General features: G+C 33.4%; 1 protein-coding gene across 1 annotated transcript in view; it reads left to right on the top strand.

The window, feature by feature from the left end:
• The window catches only part of ARID4A (AT rich interactive domain 4A (RBP1-like)), a 60,068-nt gene that overhangs the window by 4,994 nt on the left and 36,172 nt on the right, over positions 1 to 18,902 (top strand). The window contains exons 4-11 of the mRNA XM_004682089.2: positions 325 to 390; positions 1,328 to 1,418; positions 10,535 to 10,614; positions 10,716 to 10,810; positions 13,084 to 13,216; positions 16,426 to 16,505; positions 18,212 to 18,288; positions 18,645 to 18,811. Coding sequence (XP_004682146.1) covers positions 325 to 390; positions 1,328 to 1,418; positions 10,535 to 10,614; positions 10,716 to 10,810; positions 13,084 to 13,216; positions 16,426 to 16,505; positions 18,212 to 18,288; positions 18,645 to 18,811 — 789 coding nt within the window. The remainder of the gene's footprint in view (positions 1 to 324; positions 391 to 1,327; positions 1,419 to 10,534; positions 10,615 to 10,715; positions 10,811 to 13,083; positions 13,217 to 16,425; positions 16,506 to 18,211; positions 18,289 to 18,644; positions 18,812 to 18,902) is intronic.

The following is an 18,902-nucleotide window of genomic DNA, read 5'->3' as shown; positions in this document are numbered from 1 at the left end:
AATGAAAGCAGTTTAAATTTTCACTATAATCATTATAGATAATAAATCTTCTATAGTTACTCAGCAAACATTTATTAAGTGCTTGTAAATATACATTGACATTTGCTAACTGCTTGAGATATAGTGATGATGGATTAGCTAGCCTTCCAGGAGGTCACAGTAAGAGAGACAATAATTATAAATATAAGTAATAAGTATTATAACTCGGTAACTGAGTAAAACAAGACACTAAGAAATTAAAGATTAAAGACATTGTTGTTACAGTGTTACCATAAGTATATTGTTTTAAAAGTTATGTGAGAACTGTTGTCAAATGTTTTCCAGGTACTCCTGAAACAGGATAATACTACACAATTGGTGCAAGATGACCAAGTGAAAGGTCCTTTAAGAGTACGTATGTTCTACAGTTTTAAATCTAAAATAATGAATCACAAATTCATTATTGAATTTTATATTTGTAGATATACTTTAAAAAATTTAAAGCATGTTAATCAGAAAAAATGCAAGGGTGGTATATTTGGCATAAATTATGACATAATGAATATCTTTTGTTGAAGAATGTTAAACATTTTATTGAAGGGTAACTGAATATATACAACTTTTGTTTTAATTTTTAAATACCTCACTGGTTTTACATTGTTGCAATAGCTGCCTTCAGTCTAAGTTACATACATCAAAAGTTTCAGTCATCTGCTGTGCTCATTTGCCAAGTAAACTATGGTAACTTCATACTTCAATAGGTTCACTACATAATTATATTAGTTTTCTATAAATTTCTCACCATTTATATATATAATGAATCTTTAATAAGCCAGAGTATCACTCCAGTTAACCTCTGATATACAAAGGTGTGACAGCTGAAAGGTCAGCTAGCCCATCCTTCTCTTTTCAGGTGTACCTTTATCTAAAAGGTACTTAAAATATGAGTGCTGAATCTACTATATTAACTACTTTTGTGAAAGAAAATTGAAGCTATTTTTACTGTCTCAGGTGGTTTTCATTTGTTATATCCCAGTTTCTTTGATGGCAATATGCAGTAGTTAAAAAAAAATTCTCAAGTATAGATTAATGAGACTGGTTTCTTATTCTGTACTTTTTACAATTTATTTTCTCTCTTGAGCTGCAGTTTGCAAAGTGTTAAAGCAGGTAATAATGACTACGTTATGTGAAAGCAGTTCAAATTACATGATAAGTATATGAAGTGATAAAGATCTAAGCCAAAGTAAGGTGCAGTTATAAGTACTATTATTCTTACCCAGGTCATATAGGTGGTGGGAGTGATTTGGCTTGTTTACATTAGGTAATGAAATTTTGATTTGTGTTTTAGGTTGGAGCTATTGTTGAAACAAGGACATCTGATGGATCCTTTCAGGAAGCTATTATCAGCAAATTGACAGATGCTAGTTGGTATACTGTAGGTAAGTAATTAAGTAATTTAATGCAATGATTTGATTTGATGCTATAATATACCTCTATTTTGTAAATACTTTGAATCATTATTTTCACAGAGAATTAAAGTATTCTCTTCTGTGAATTTGCTTGATACAGTTGATTAACATTTTAGTGATGCCATGCTGGTAACAAAAATATGTTGTTAGAATATCTTGGTCACTTGTGGCTATTTCATTCCAGAATACATTTCTTTTACAAATTGCCTTGATATTTCTCTTCAGGGAAGTTATTATTATTTTTTTAAAGATTTATGTATTTATGTATATAGAACTGGTGCACAGGCCAGAGGTGCAGGGGCAATGAAAGAATTCACCAGAGACAGAGTGGGGAGCAGAACAGAGACTGACTCATGAAGTACATTGTTGAGAGGAGATTGGGCGGGTCAGGAGAGGTCTGCCGTGCCATGTGGGTCCTTTGAGGCAGGGGATCGAACTCATGCTAAAATGGCTTTAACTTCTTAGTGCTATGCTTTAACCTGCTCTGCCACCACAGAGGACCCGAAGTTAATTTTTTATAGAGGTGTTCTTCTTGCATATGAAATATGAGTAAAACTTGGTATTATAATCATATTTTTTTTTTACTACTTCTGTAATTACAATTAAGCTTCCACAACATCTGTCTTTATTGTACTGCTGCCAGTTTTATATAAGGATAAAATAAATGTTACAAAATTTAGACTTAAAAATTATCTGGGAGGGGGGCCCTCCCTGGTGGCGCAGCGGGTTAAAACACAGCACTGAGAATCTAAAGCCGCTTCCGCATGAGTTCGATTTCCGCCTGCCCCGGAGGAGACCACATGGCGTGGCAGACCTCTCCTGACCCGCCCGCTGCTCCCCTCAGCAGTGTACTTCGTTGATCTGCCTGTTCTGTTCCCCACTCTGTCTCTGGTGAAGCCTCTCACCGCCCCTGAGCCTCTGTCCTGTACCCCAGTTCTGTATGCACAAATAAATAAATCTTTAAAAAAAAAAAAAAATTATCTGGGAGGATTGATTTGAGCCTAGGTGATTTCACATTAATTTTTGATTTTTAATATAGTCAGTGCATTCTTAGTACTACCTTTTAGCAAACCTAAAATGCTACTAGTATGAATGTATTTTTAACAATTACATACATAAGTTTATACTGGCTTTAAAAACTACTGTAGTAAATAGTAAAAAGTGTCATAATAAAATAAATTTAAATCTGGAAGTAGTGCTTATATATTGTTTTGCTAATATATTGATGAGAACAGCAATGGTTAATGTTTCTAAGTATCATCTCACAATTTTTAAACTACACAGTTGCATGGTTAACACCTAATCCTTTGTTTTCCCTTGAACATCTATAGCCTTGCTTTGTTTTTAATTTTTATCATGTTCTAAATGGCATAGTTCTTTATCCCTACTGATCTTTGCATATGAATTTTTGTGTGTGTTTGTGTTCCACAGATGAGTGAAACCATTTGAGATCTTTCACTTTTTGACTTATTTCACTCAACATAATTATTTCAAGGCCCAGCTTGAACTCAGCAAAAAGAATATAATGGTTACCATAGGGAACAGGGGAGTAGGGATGAGGAAGTTGGGGAAGAGAGAAGAACATAGGTGAGGATGAAAAGAAAAAGAGGAAGAAAAATTATTATAGAAAGATTTGTGATGTAGTAAAATAATTAATGGGTCAGGAAAAGTATTTGAGTAAATACTGAGCCACATCTGCTCAGGGATATTAATACCATAATATCAATGAGACTGTGGTGCAAAGATGTCAAAATCTTTAATATGTAAAATTATCTTTTTCCAAAAAATAATAATTATATGAGATTATTAAGGTAAAAAGTAGAGTGAGATAGATAACTGACCAAGAAATTAGAAAAAAGGTGTTGTAATTGTAGTGTAGCTTTCTAGGTAAAACAAAGAGAAATGATTCTTAAGTTTTACTTTTGATGTACTTGACTTGTTGGTTTGGGTAAAAATTACTCATCTCCAACTGATGTTCAAAGCTATAAAGACAATGCTCTACTTAAAAATTGTCTTTGTGTCTTACTATGTGACTTCTATTAGGAGTCAGATTTTGCTGTATATATTTTACTTTTTCTAATCATTTTTATTCTTCTAGGGTTTCCTAGAAGTTGATTTGGTTTATAGTGGTGCTATTATTTAGAATTGACATTTCAGGAAGCTTAAGTTGTAACTATTAATAATTGGTAAAGATTTAAACACTAAGCTTAATGTTAACTTTAGAGATTTATTTATTTTTAAAAAACTTAAGATTGATTTATTTATGCATACGAGAACTGGGGTATAGGCCAGAGTTGAGGGGTTTGAGAGGATTCACCAGAGACAGACTAGGGAACAGAACAGGTAGGCAGATTAACCAAAATACACTGCTGTGGGGAGTAGACAGGAAAGGTCCGCTGTGCCATGTGGTTCAGTGATAGAACTCATGTTGCAGTGGCTATACAGATAGCTTCATAGTGCTGTGCTCTAAACCCTTGTGCCACCAGGGAGGCCCCAACTTTTAGAGATTTAAGGAAATATTTTTATTTACACAAAACATTGGTGAAAATTACAGGAGTTGATATATATATAGAATAATAGGAAATTATATGATGCATATTCAAATATTAAAATTGTACACTGTTTTGTATTTAATATCAAGGTTGTATTAACATTACTCTTGAAGTTTTACTGATATAATGCTCATACTTCTACAAAAGCAGTATGTGGTAGTTTTTCACATTCAGGTTTTTTTGCACCCCAGAATTCTCCTTCAGTTATGAGTAGTGATCTCTGTCTTTTATATGACTGGAATTTTAATTTCTGAAAACTAATCAGTCACTCTTCTTAATGTAGGCAAAGCAGAAATTATATCATTTTGTTCTCAAAGAGTTAGAATATCAATTGCATATAGTTTATGTGTCAAGCATTAGTCTATGCAAGAAACACTGCTTATTTAAACCACTCATTTAAAAAATGAGGATTTGTGGACCCCTACTTCTCTCTAATTTAGTAGATGTGGGGATGGAGAGAGTCTTTTCTGTAAGCACATTGGGTGAATCTAATTTTTTTTTACAAAATAAGCAAAAAAAAAAAAGCCACTCAAGTAAAGAGAAAAATTAAACACGTTTAAGATTTTTTTACTTCTGTGTAATGAGAGTGACCTAAAAAATATAAGCTATTAAGAGACACTATTCACTTAAGAATCTTCAATATAGCATTCTTTAATAAAGAATATTTAGGTACTACGTGTTAGGTATTGATTGGTACACCACATAGAAAATGATCAGAATACTATGAGCTGAAATACTGTTTTAAAAATATGACAAAATAAAGCATTAATCTCTTCACAGGTCATGAACTTTCTGTATCTCTCTATCATTGTTTGCCTACCTTTTTGGTTTCATTGCTCTTTTCTGGATTCTCTTTTCTGGATTTTCTGATTCCTAGCAAAGTGTTATATGGTAGAGTTGCAAAGTTATACAAAGTATTAGTGACTCCATTACATATTTTGATCTTTAAGAGAATCTTGAAATTATGTCAGACTATTAAAAAATGAAGCAAAAGAGACTATCTCCTCTTCTAGCTTGCCTCAAGTAGGAATCATGATCTTGGATAATCAGAAATTATCTAATGACTCAGTAATATTAACTCCATATGCATTACAGGTATTAATTTTTTCTTAGTTGAATAACCAGTTTGAAAAGAGATTATGGATCTAATATAATTTTATCTAAAAATTAATACCTAGCGCTCTAATGCTGAACAATAAATAGTTCCTATTCATGGGGATTTTGCATGTTGTATAAACGTTGGATGTTTTTCCACTTTCTATCATAGAACATTGCTTGTTAGCATAGTTTAGTCATTTGGCAGTTTTTATACCTGCTTTTACGATAAGAAATCGGTAGCATATGGAAATGTGCTGTCTACTCATCAATAGATATCAAACTTTGTGTTCAAATTCTTTTTTTTTTTAAAGGTTTATTTTATTTATGCATACAAGAGCTGGGCTATAGGCCAGAGGTGTCATGGGAGCTGGGCTATAAGCCAGAGGTGTCATAGTGAGAGGATTTACTATAGACAGAATGGGGAACAGAACAGGCTGACTGAGTGGAATACTCTGCTGAGGGGAGCAGCAGGCAAGACAGGAGAGGTCTGCAATGCCATGTGGGTCAGCTCCATGGTTAGGCATCTAACTTTTGCTGCAGCTGCTAGATATAGCTTTATAGTGTTGAGACATTAGAATTTTTATCTCCATTTGAAATTGTCATTAACCCCTAGTAAATACAACGGTCAATAAAGCATCCTAAAACTATTCTTCTGTCTTTTTGTAACATAGAAATAACACTGAATTGGAAAATGTAAAGAAAGAAATTGCCAGTAATTTTAGAAATTTATATAAAAAATATATATACATTCACTATATGAAGCCTATTTGATCATCTTTGTTAGCATGTTTTATAATACTTTTTAAGGTTAAGAATTTTGTGCCTTATACATTTTTTTATGTACCAGTTATTTAATGGATGTTCTACTTAGTGTAATAGGGGAGGTTTTAGATTAAACTGGTGAATAGACTGACTTCTGTATAATGTGATATACGCTTATGAAGCTTTTACTTTTTATTTAGTTGTAAGGTTTTTATGAGAAATATTATAAACAAAATGAACCACAAAATATTTTCAAAACCAGGTAGTTTATATTTATAGAGAATAATAGTTTATTATTTATAGAAAATCATTAAGGGAAAAGTTTTAAGCAACAAAAAATCTGTTTAGTTTAGTGGTAGACATTTAACCCATTGTTTAAATGGTCATCCATAACTTATCATCCCCATGATGTTTTGTTATTATCTTTATATATTATGTTTTTGACCTTAGCAGCTGAGGAAAATCTATAGTTATTAAAGTTTTTACTCCCTTATGTGAAATATTTTGTTAATTTTAACTGCCACACACAAATTTGACAATGACAATACTTATTCTTCCAAAATCAGAATTCCTTAATTCCTTCTTTCATTTTGTAAAGTTTCTGCTTTATACCTGTATTTATGCATTTTGATTTACCTCCTTAACTAAACTGTAGTTTATTGGTTCAGTTTCTAATTCTAAGTTCCTTTATCTATAAAAGGAAGATAGTGGTTCCTACATTGCTGAGGCTGCTGTGAGGACTAGAACATGGTAGAAACCTAATAAGTGATAGCTAATTATATCTTTGGATAAAATTTGTTTACTATTGTTACTAGCTTGCTATCATCCAGTAACTGACAGTGCTATGACAATTGGTAGGTCTTTTACCTTTTGTATTTAGTAATTAAATTATATCATTGTTGTTTTTGCATCTTTGAATTCTAATAGTTTAGAGATAGGCTTTGTGTATTTGTTGCACTAGCGTTATTTTGTCTGGTAAGACTAGGGTCACGTAAAGAGCTTAACCTTTGTCATTTTCCTAAAATTAGCTTTTAGTATTTATATGTGCTTTAGTAATAGAGATTCTACTTTTGTGGTATCTGTTCCCACACTCAATAAATAATATGCTCAAATGACCTTTTTAACAAGTATAAGGCATTTCATAGAATTACTAATTCTTACAGTCTTGTTCCTTCTTTTTGGTACCCTGACAGAGTGTAGTGTATAAATCTTGGGCTACATACATTGGTTAATTATTTCACTCTTACCAAATGATAGTCACTTTTCAGTGGCTGTAAATTTGTGTTCAAGAGATACTTTACATGAAAGATGTAGAAGAAACTTCTTGTAGATTAAATTTCTGCATGATTTTGATGATTACTTGGTCCACTATGTTGGTTTTTCTATTTGTCTTTCTGGAAATTTTTCGATGGCTTAACAAACTTGTATGTAGCAACTACATACATCCTGTATATATTTTTTACATTAAAAATATATCAACTAAAAAAAAAAAATATCAACTGTGTCTCTCTTTACTTGAAGTTGGAAGGGTTTGTATGTAAATTTATAATGTTTTTTGTACCACAATACCTTTGAAACATACCCTTTTACCCATGATAAAGTATGTTGAAATGAATTTTTCTCTTCACAATCTATTTCAAAGTGATTATTTTAAAAAACAATAAGGATTTTTAAAATTGTCGAAAATTTTTATTAGGACATTCTGGTTTGGGGTTAAAGTTATTTACTGAAAAAACAATGGAAAAGGTCCCTCCCTGGTGGCACAACAGGTTAAAGCACAGCACCATGAAGCTGTTTGCAGCCACTGCAGCACAAGTTTGCTCTCTGGCCAGGGAGGTGACCCACATGGCATGGCAGACTTCTCTTGACCTGCCTGCTGCTCACCTCAGCAGTGTGTTTCAGTACATCTGTGTGTTCTGATACCCAGTATTATCATTTTTGATATTATAGGTATTAAGGAAAATTGAAGCTTTTAAGGTTTTATTCCTTAGTATGCTTATGGACATTAGCACTGTCATGAAGAATTATTTTATTCTTTAGTATGCTTATGGACATTAGCACTGTCATGAAGAATTATTTTGTTAGGATATGATCACTTGATTTTGAATTTTGAAAGAATAGTCATTTATTAGACTTAATACCATATGAATCTTAACTTTGATACAGATGTTTAAAACACTGTGTTGATCAAATATAAATTAGTGCTGTAATTGTTGGAAGATGTTGTTTTTTACTCTGTCATTGTCTCTGCGGTGACCATTAATTTCTGCATCACTGGTAGTGTTATACACAACAGTTTTTGGGATCATTATTGTCCTTTGATATGTACTTTAAGAACTTTAAATTTTCTGTGCATTGGTTTCCTGCATAAAAGAGTATCTAAACTAGAGGTATACAGTCTCTATTAACTGACTGAAGTAGAAATTAAAGAAGTTGAATGCTCTTATATAAGTTTCTAGCATTAAAAAAAGTTCCTGATTTAAAGCAAAGTGCTAAAAAACATCTAAAAATACGTGTGTCATTCTATAGTTAACAAAGTAAGAGATTCTAAAATATAATGTAATATAGAATTTTCCTTTATTAACACTAACCTTACTCTATTAAAATGGAAAAGCATTTAGAATTATGAAAATTAGTATATCTTAAAGTAACCGTTTTGTATATATACATTCATTTATATATTATTTTTATAAGATACAGTATTAAATATTCCTCTTAAGTATATGAGGTAAGAATTATATCTTCTTATATTTTATTTCTTTATAATATTGGTATCTTCTGAGATTATTTCACTTTTTTTTTTTTTTTAAAGATCCATTTATTTGTGCATACAGAACTGGGGTACAGGCCAGAGGCTCAGGGGCGGTGAGAGGCTTCATCAGAGACAGAGTGGGGAACAGAACAGGCAGATCAACGAAGTACACTGCTGAGGGGAGCAGCGGGTGGGCCAGGAGAGGTCTGCCACACCATGTGGTCACCTCCGGGACAGGCGGGGATCGAACTCATGCGGCTTTAGATTCTCAGTGCTATGCTTTAACCCACTGCGCCACCAGGGAGGGCCAGATTATTTCACTTTTAATTAACTTTGTGTTTGTGTCAACATGTGTACCCTGAGAGATTATGCTAAGTGAAGTAAGTCAGAGAAGTCAAAGATGGTACAATTTTATGCATATATGGAATATAAAGAATAAAAACAGAAACAAGTTCTTAGATACAAAGAATACATGATGGTTACAAGGAGGGGAAGGGAAAGGAGCATGTGAATGGGTAAATGGGATCAACGGTACGGTGATGGTTGAAAACTAGACTTTTGGTGGTGGGAACAATGTGGTGTGAACACATATGTTGAATTATAATTCTATGTACCTAAAACTTACACAATGCTAAGAATTACTATTATGGCAGTAAAAATTTATTTTAAAAGGTAAACTTTATAATAGTGGGTTTTAAAAATCAGAGTCCATTTCTGAAAAATTAAGTCTATATACAATTATCAAAATAATGTAGTTAGGCCCTCCCTGGTGGTGCAGCGGGGTAAAGCACAGCACTAAGAAGCTAAAGCCATTTCAGCATGAGTTCGATCCCCGCCTGCGCCGGAGATGACCACATGGCGCTGCAGACCTCTCCTGACCCGCCCGCTGCTCCCCTCAGCAGTGTACTTCGTCAGTCGACCTGTCCTGCTCCTCACTCTGTCTCTGGTGAATCCTCTCATCCCCCTGCACCTCTAGCTTGTGCCCCAGCAACCCTCCTGTGTGCATAATTAAATAAATCTTTAAAAAAAAATAATGTAGTTAGGTAGTTGGAGTATACAATAATAAATTTAAGTCAAAATCCTTACCCCTATTTCTTTCCTTAAATAAATATTTAAATATTTATTAAAAAAAAAAAAGTATAGGACTCTCCCTGGTGGCGCAACGAGTTAAAGCACCACATTACAAAGCTCTTCACAGTTACTAAAGCACCAAAGTTACTATAGCACTAGGTTGATCCCCGGGCAGATAACTGACCCACATAATGTGGCAGACCTCTGCTAACCCACCTGCTGCTCCCCTCAGCAGTGTACTTTGTCAATCTGCCTATTCTGCTTCCCACTCTGTCTCTGGTGAATCCTCTCACCCACCACATCTCTGGCCTGCACCCAAGTTCTGTAAGCATAAATAAATAAATCTTTTTTTTTTTTTAAAGTGTAAGTAAAATCTCAAAAAGCTTCTGATGTCTTATTTTTTAGAATTTAATCCATCTTTAAGATCTGTCCTTGTTTCAACCTTTAGTTTTAAACTAACATCTTCTTCTAGCAAAAGAAAATGGTGAGTCAAGCTTTAGAATTTGGCAGCCAGTACATTTATACTGCGATATTGTGCAAAAAAGTACAAACAGTAGGATAATTTAATATTTATGCTTTGATAAGGTTGAAAATGAGTTAAGAAGTTGGTTCTATAGAGAAACTGAAAAAATGAATGGAGACTTGTCAGCTGTTGGGAACAGCCATTTAACCTGCTTGGTATGAAAAAAATGGAAAATATGTTATATACATTTTAAAAGGTTTTGAAAACTTACATAAATAATGACTCTTAGAATTATGAAGCCCTAGATAAGTATCAGTAATAGCCATTCTGTGCATTAAATTTATATTTTTAGTGTGAATAAATTTCTGTTATCTTTTGCTTCTTGTAGTGTTTGATGATGGTGATGAGAGAACATTGAGGCGCACTTCACTCTGCCTGAAAGGAGAAAGGCATTTTGCTGAGAGCGAGGTAGGATAAGAATGAATTTTGTGGGTTAAGCAACTACTAATCTATCAATTAACTACTAATATAGAGGCAAATGTGATTTAATACATGTGTTTCTCTTCTAGACACTTGATCAACTTCCATTAACAAATCCAGAGCATTTTGGAACACCAGTAATTGCAAAGAAGACAAACAGAGGAAGGAGGTCCTCTCTTCCAATGTGAGTTTCTTCATCTACAATAACATAACAACACAGATACTACAGTACTAAACAGCAGTTTTCTAGACTGAATAATTTTGCTTGGGTTACCATTCCATAACAGCTTCTATTCTTATATTAGACATTTTACACTGACATGACCTTTTTCTTAATTATATCCATCTCTATGTCCAAGAATTCTCATAACTCTTTGCAAAGAGGCTGTTTTTGTTTTACGTTTCTTTGCCAAATTCCTTAATTGATGTGATTATTTTCCTATCTAGGTGAAAGTATATCTTTTTAACCTTTTACTTTAAAAAATTCAGAAAATCTGGACCTTCCCTGGGGGTGCAACGGGTTAAGATGCAGCACTGCAAGCTAGTTACAGCCGTTTCAGTGTGAGTTTGATCCCCACCCTGGAGGTGACCCACATGGTGTGGCAGACGTCTCCTGACCCACCTGCTGCTCCCCTCAGCAGTGTACTTTGTCTATCTGCCTGTTCTGCTCCCCACTGTGTCTCTGGTGGATCCTCTCACTGCCCCTGCTCTTCTGGCTTGTACCCCAGTTCTGTATGAATAAAATAAATAAATCTTTAAAAAAGATCACAGAAAATTTAACACTGAAAGAATACTGTTATCTCACAATGGAATATTACTCAGCATTCAAAAAGATAAACATACATCTTTTGCAGCAATATGAATGGAGCTGGAAGGGATCATGCTTACTGAAACAAGCTAGAAACAAAAAGAAAAATACTGGATGGTTTCACTCATAGCAGGAGCATAAGGGATTAGGGGGAAAAGAAGAGAGAGGGACAAATAAATGTAATAGAGTAAAAATGAAAACAATGAACAACTTATAAACCAGAGACTTTTTATGGGGGTAGAAGGGAGAATGGGGTAGGAAGAAAGCATTGGAATATGGTGATGGCACACAGGTGAATTGGTGGTAGAAAGCCCATGGGGATTACAACTGAGATGAAAAAAATGCACAAAGTGAAGAAAGATGTAAAAAAAATTAAAAATATAATAAAGAGGAAATACTGTTATCTAATAACATATACCCAGTATTTCATTTACATTTTGCTAATTGTCCACAAAATTTTCTTTATAGAATTCCCTAATTCCAAAGTCTCAAATAACTAAAATCTTTTTTTTAAAAAAAATAGTTTATGGCCCTCCCTGGTGGCGCAGCGGGTTAAAGCACAGCACTGAGAATCTAAAAGCCTCCTCTGCATGAGTTCGATTCCTGCCTACCCTGGAGGTGACCACATGGTGCGGCAGACCTCTCCTGACCCGCCCGCTGCTCCCCTCAGCAGTGTACTTCGTCGATCTGCTTGTTCTGTTCCCCACTCTGTCTCTGGTGAAGCCTCTGGCCTGTACCCCAGTTCTGTATGCACAAATAAATAAATCTTTAAAAAAAATAATTATTTATTTACTTATACATACATAACTGGGGTACACAGACCAGATGTGCAGGGATGGTGAGAGGATTCACCAGAGGCAGAGTAGGAAGCACAACCAGCAGATTGAGGAAGTACACTGCTGAGGGGAGCAGTGAGAGAGACAGGAAATGTCTGCTGGGCCATGTGGATCACCACCAGGTTAGGGATCAAACTTGCACCGAAGCCCAAGGCCAGCTTCTCAGTGCAATGCTTTAACCCGTTGCACCACCAACTAACTAAGATCTAGCCTCAAGTAACTAAGATCTAGCATTATATTTATATATGTGGGTCTAAAGTCTTCATTAAGCTGGAACAATTGCTTAATCTTTTTTTAATACTTTTTCCTGACAGGGAAAAAGTATAGGAAGAGTATAGGAGAGTTATTTTATAAACTGTTCCTCAGTTTGGATTTGTCTGTGTTTTAGTTATCTAGATAGGTTACCTCTAAATAAACCCTCAAATGTGTGTTAGTGGGCTCTGTCATAACCTGTTAGAAAATTAGAGGTACATTATCTGGCATCTGACATGCACAAATAGTAGAAAGGCAGTCTTTAAAAAATGTATTTGGAATATTAAAGTATTTGATAATGATGTAATTAGGTTTTTCTGTCCCATCAGGTAGTTGGCATGAGAGTATAAGTCCATTGATATATTGAAGTGGACTCAGAGTTACCATGAATGGCTCAGGACTACTTTTGTGGGGCTGGGGAAGTATCTTATCTCTTCATTTTGAGGCTCTATTACTCTAGGATAATCCAGATTAGAAACTGAGTTGTACAAGTTATAGTCATACCACTCTGTATCAAAAATGATTTATGTGAAGATCATGATGAAATTTTTCTAATTTTAGTACTGAAGATGAAAAGGAAGAAGAGAGTAGTGAAGAGGAAGATGAAGATAAGCGACGTCTCAATGATGAATTATTAGGAAAAGTTGTAAGTGTGGTGTCTACATCTGAGAAGACTGAATGGTATCCTGCTTTGGTAAGTAAGGCTCTTTGTAGAGCTAATCACTTAAAATATTTGTTTAACATGGCTATTTTAAAAGCACTTAAAATAGTTTGAATGTATTACAAATTTAATTTGGAGTTTGTTTCAAAATTGAACACTGCTGTCCAAGTCCCACATAGTCCACTGTCTTTTTATTTTCTTTACTTAATTCTCTAAGACCAGTCATTTATTGGAATCTTTCTATTTCTTCCTTTAAAATGTCTAATGATGTCTTTTTGCTTTATTGCCTTTACCTTTTTATATCTGATACGTAATAACTATTTTCAAGTTCCCTTGATTCTTTTAATTCTCTTTTTACTAAATTCAGACTAATGTATTAGAAGTAACTCTTATGAGAGGTCATTTGAAAATACTGGTTTAATCACAGTGATTCCATTCTTAAAACAAAACAAACCTCTAACAATAAACCTTTATTAATTGTTCATGTACTCAATTCTGTGTTCTTTAGATGGATGTTTGAAGTCATAACTAGTTCTTTGTTTCCCATTTTTAGTGTAAGCTTTCTACTTCAATCAGGTTCTTTCTTTGTCCCAAATTAAGATAACTTCGCTCCTCCAAGTCATTTCCCTCCTTTAAGTCAATTAATATTTACTGAGGATCTGCAATGAGTTCAGCTTTTTTTCTAAGTTCCTTAGAAGAGAAAGAAGTATAAGGGCAAAGTACAATACTGCTTTCAAGAAGTTTACTATACACACCTAAGAGATAACCAGTAAGATTATATAGTAATTTAAAAAATCTTTCTGTGTAGACACTGGATAAGGATAGGGAGCCATGGGGACAGGAAGAGTATACTTAGGCTTTAGAAATGGCAGAGCTTCTGGGAATTAGTGGAGAAAGAATGAGAAGAAAAGATGGACCAGAGACTAATTTCATGAGAGGAATAAATAAACTTGGTAATATCTGTCTGTACTTCTCCTTTTCCTGCTCTTCTCTAAAATCTCTCGTAAGGTTCATCTCATTTCCTGTTTTTTTCTGTAGCCTCTCCATTAAGCAAGCTAAACAATCTAAACTTTTCTGAGTTTTGATATTACATGTATCTCAATGGTAATTTTGCCACAAAAAAAGTCTCAAATTATAATTCTCCAAAGAGCTGAGACCATTCCTTTAGGTTTCTGTGTGCTTGTAAATATATTACTCAATTCCTATATAACAGAGTTATACAGGCAAACCTGATCCTTTCTTTGCATTTTCATTTCTACAGGCACACAAATAAAAGGGTTGAGATTCCAAATACTCAGACCATAATTTTCCAAGTGATTTTCCCCCCATAAATTCCTTGACTTACTCAACAGATTTATCATTTTCAGATGTTATAAAAATAAAATACCAATCTTACATTAAATGATTTGAAAGTCTAATGCAGAGAACAATTCAAGTAACTATAATGTAACATAGAACTTATTCCATATTAGAATTTCTTCTCCTGAGGTATTACATTTATTTGAATTAAATCCCAAAAGCATTCATAAAACAAGTGCTTTTGAGCTGAGCCTCGAAGGGTTTGAAGTTAATAAGTAGTGCTTTTATAGAGAACTTTCTTAGAGAAGACAAATAAAAACAGAAAAGTGAGGAACTGCTCATGGAACTTTCTGTTCTGGGAATCCTTTTTGACTAAATATTGGAACAGGACATAAGATTTTGAAAAGATAATTTGAATCATGGATAGAAGCATCTTGAAAAGTCCATCTAAGGAAGTTGAAAATTGTGCATAGAATTTTGCAGAATGACATCATTTGAGTTACATATTTAGAATTATTAATGAGGTAGTGGTATGCTGGATGGGTTGTTTAAAAGACTAGAGCTGGCGGGAAGCAATTTGGAGGCCATTTGGAGTGGTTTATAGGTGAGTTAATGAAGGAGTTATACCTACTCATCCTTAAGGACCTACTTTAAGCCTTAAGGGTTAAACCTTCCTCCTAGGTGTTTTGTATTATTTTATATCCACTGGTATCACTGTATTTATCCTCCATTACATTATTTTTAATTTTTTTTGTGTTTTCCTTCCATTACTTATATAACTGTATTATTATCCTAGTAATTACTAGCATCTAACAAACATTTACTTCCTTCTGGTGTTAAGATTTATATGTCTGCCAAGAATTTTAAATTATCTGCATATATATTATTTAATGAGTCCTTTGCGGCTATTTAAAAGTAATTTTATTAAAATGAAATAAAATTAAAAATTCAATCTCTGGTTGTACTGCTCAGTCCCATGTGTTTAACTGCTTTTGTACTGGTCATGCAGATACAGAAAATTTCCACCAGTACATAAAGTTCTGTATATGGTGCTATTGATAGATAGTGGCTAGTGTTAGAGGTGGTAACAAGGAAGTAGACATTAACTTTCTATAAAGAATATATAAATATTATTTGTTAAGCATTTTTTAAAGATTTATTTAATTATGCATACAAGAACTGGGGTACAGGCCAGAGGTGTGGGGTGTGTGTGAGAGGATTCACTAGAGACAGAGTGGGGAGCAGAACAGGTAGACTGACTGAAACACACTGCTAAGGGGAGCAGTGCATGAGACAGGAGAGGTCTGCCACACTGTGCGGCTCATGGGGTATAAGAGGTACACGGAGTAAAAGGATTCACCAGATACCTAGTTGAGAGCAGAACAGGTGGATTATGTAAAAATACACTGCTAAGGGGAGAAGTAGGTGAGACAGGAGAGGTCTATTGTGCCACCTGTGGGTCAGCTCCTAGGCAGAGATTGAACTCAAGCTACCGCAATAATAACGCTGAGACTTAACCACTAGGCCACCAGGGAGACTCAGATGGATGTTATTTTAAACAATAGCCAATTTCAAAATAGACCCATATTCAAGTGTACATAAAGATATTATAAATATGCCAAATTTTCATCACAGGTTATACATTTTCATTTTTGGGGAAATAAATGAATTATTACTTAGTAAGCTAATGGTGGTCACATTGTAATTTGTATTTCATTAACTACTTTTTAATCTAAAGACTATATAAATGATCTAGAAATACAATATGCTAAATTGAAATTATAAGACAGTCTTTTGTAATGTATAAATGTTGGGATCTATTGACAGTGAAGCCATTTGTAAAATATAAGGAGTTAAAGGATCCAGAATTGTTCTTTTTTAAAATACAGTCATTACTTAAACAAGGAAAATAAGAATCAATCTATTCTTATTATATATTTCAGGTTATTTCTCCCAGCTGTAATGATGATGTCACAGTGAAAAAAGACCAATGTCTAGTTCGATCATTTGTTGATTCGAAATTGTGAGTAATGAATCACTACTTAGTAGTGTTACACTAAGTGGACAAAAAAAAAAAATGGAATCACAGTGTTAGAGTCCTCTCTATGCTAAGATTTTACTTAAGACATTTTTTTTTGCATCCAAGAACTGGGGTACAGGCCAGATGTGTGGGGCTTGAGGGGTGGTGGGAAGGATTCACCAGACAGAATGGGGAACAGACCAGGCAATCAGGTGAAATGCACAGCAAAGGGGAGCAGTGGGTGAGAAAAGTAAGGTCTCCTGAGCCATGTGGGTCACCTCCCTGGATAGGATCCAACTCCTGCCGCAATGGCTGCAGATAGCTTCAAACTGCTGTGCTTTAACACCCTTGTACCACCAGGGAGGTTCCTAAGATTTTATTTTAAAAGGTCTTATTTCATGAGTTGAGAAGCTGTTACCTAATGCATTTTAACTTTTAATAATATAGGTGGTTTTTTTTATAAATTTTACATAAAAATTTAATATTACAAAGTTTTAAATAAATTATGGTATTTTCTCCTTAATTTAAATTTGTTTCTTTTATTTTTCATAGTACTAATGAAATTTATTTTTATATTTTATATGTTCTTATTTTTTTAATATCACTTCTGGTTCTTGAGGCTGTGTTTTCAGTATGCATTATTTTCATTATGAATGTTTTGATAAATTGTGTTGTCTTTATACATTTATTCTTTAAACCATAGAATTTTGGAAAAGCATTATGCTCAACTTCTAGTTATTTGAGTATTTTTTATGTTGTTTTTAGTTTGTATTTTAATTATGTGATAGTCATAAAGCTGTTTTGCATTACTTCTGTCTTCAGAATTTATTGATTATTTTTTTGGTGGCTCATATGATCCATTTTGGTGAATACATATGTGCTTTTGTAAAAACAAAAGTATATTCTCTACTTCCAAGTGAGATATTGATTTCAGTTAGTTCAAGTTACTTGATAGTAGTTTTCAAACCACTCTATATAATTATGTTTTTTGTAATTTTCATTATTGATGAGAAGTGTTGCTGGTAACTCCAACTAAATTTGTGCCTTTGTCTACACCACACCAAGGACTTGTAGTCCTCCACTATAGTCTGTTCTGTCCCTAGCCTGTTTTCCTCTCCACCATCCTACTCCATAATGCAACCTCAGTTTTATTATAGTTATTTAAATTTATTTATTTATGATTGTAATATTATTTGGATATGTCCATCAGGTACTGCCATCATAGTGCATTAAATTAATAGCAAATTTCTAGAATAATTGCTTTGACTTTTTTGTAATTAAAAGTTAGAGTTTTAGACTCTTTGTAAATTCAACTTTGCCTTTCTTGCAAAGAAGATGGAAAATGAAAATACATATTGAGTTTTCATCCTCTGAAAAATTTAATACCATAATATATCTTCCAATGATACAAACATTTTTATGTTATCTATGAGGACAACATTGTGTTGATATAAATTTTTCCATGTGTAGGATTTGCACAGATTGAGATATACATGTGAAGCTGTCAAAGCAGTATATTGATGATGTGAATCTTTAGAATTAAGACACTAGCTCTGTATCACCTTTGCCTTTCATTAAAGATTAAGATATATATGGCCATTTTAAAACATCTATCTGGTAAAACAACTTTGATTTTGAGTTTTATATTTTTCTAAGTGATAATTTTTATTTAATAATGGTTTCCCTTCCCTGTTCTTCTCTATAATTAGTTACTCTATAGCAAGAAAGGATATCAAGGAAGTAGACATTCTCAATCTACCAGAATCGGAACTCTCTGATAAACCAGGTAATATAAGGATGAGTCAGTATTTCATGATAGGGCTTTAAATGGCAAATAGTGATTAAAACAAGATTGAATAATCTCTGGTACCATTTTAACTGTTGAGAGCCAATATTACTCTTATTTAATGGTTATTTTTTAATGTCTAAATAAAACTTATGTTTTACCATTGAGATTTATAATAGTATTTCTTAGAGTAATAATAAACATTAATATAAAATTATAACTTGTAAACTATATCTGAATTTACTCTATCATTTCAGAAATGATAGCTGATTTTAAATCCAGATATTTTGTTTCTGAATGTCACACTACCTTATGCTGCTAATTCCTTAACTGGTAAAGTATATTTTTACTTTTAGGACTACAGAAAGCAAGCATTTTCTTAAAAACTAGAGTTGTTCCTGATAATTGGAAAATGGATATAAGTGAAATTCTTGAATCATCCAGTAGTGATGAAGAAGATGGCCCGGCTGAAGAAAATGAGGAAGAGAAGGAAAAGGAGGCCAAAAAGGAAGAAGAAGAAGTGGTAAGTGAAATTTCATGTTTATATAATATTATCTTTGTGTATTTCCCTTTGCTTAAAATCCGAATGGAAATTCTGTATAGATTCCTTATCA

Source organism: Condylura cristata, unplaced genomic scaffold, assembly GCF_000260355.1.
Source record: "Condylura cristata isolate star-nosed mole 26May11 unplaced genomic scaffold, ConCri1.0 scaffold00013, whole genome shotgun sequence".
NCBI classification, from domain to species: Eukaryota; Metazoa; Chordata; class Mammalia; order Eulipotyphla; family Talpidae; genus Condylura; species Condylura cristata.
This window is presented reverse-complemented; position numbering and strand designations above follow the sequence as displayed.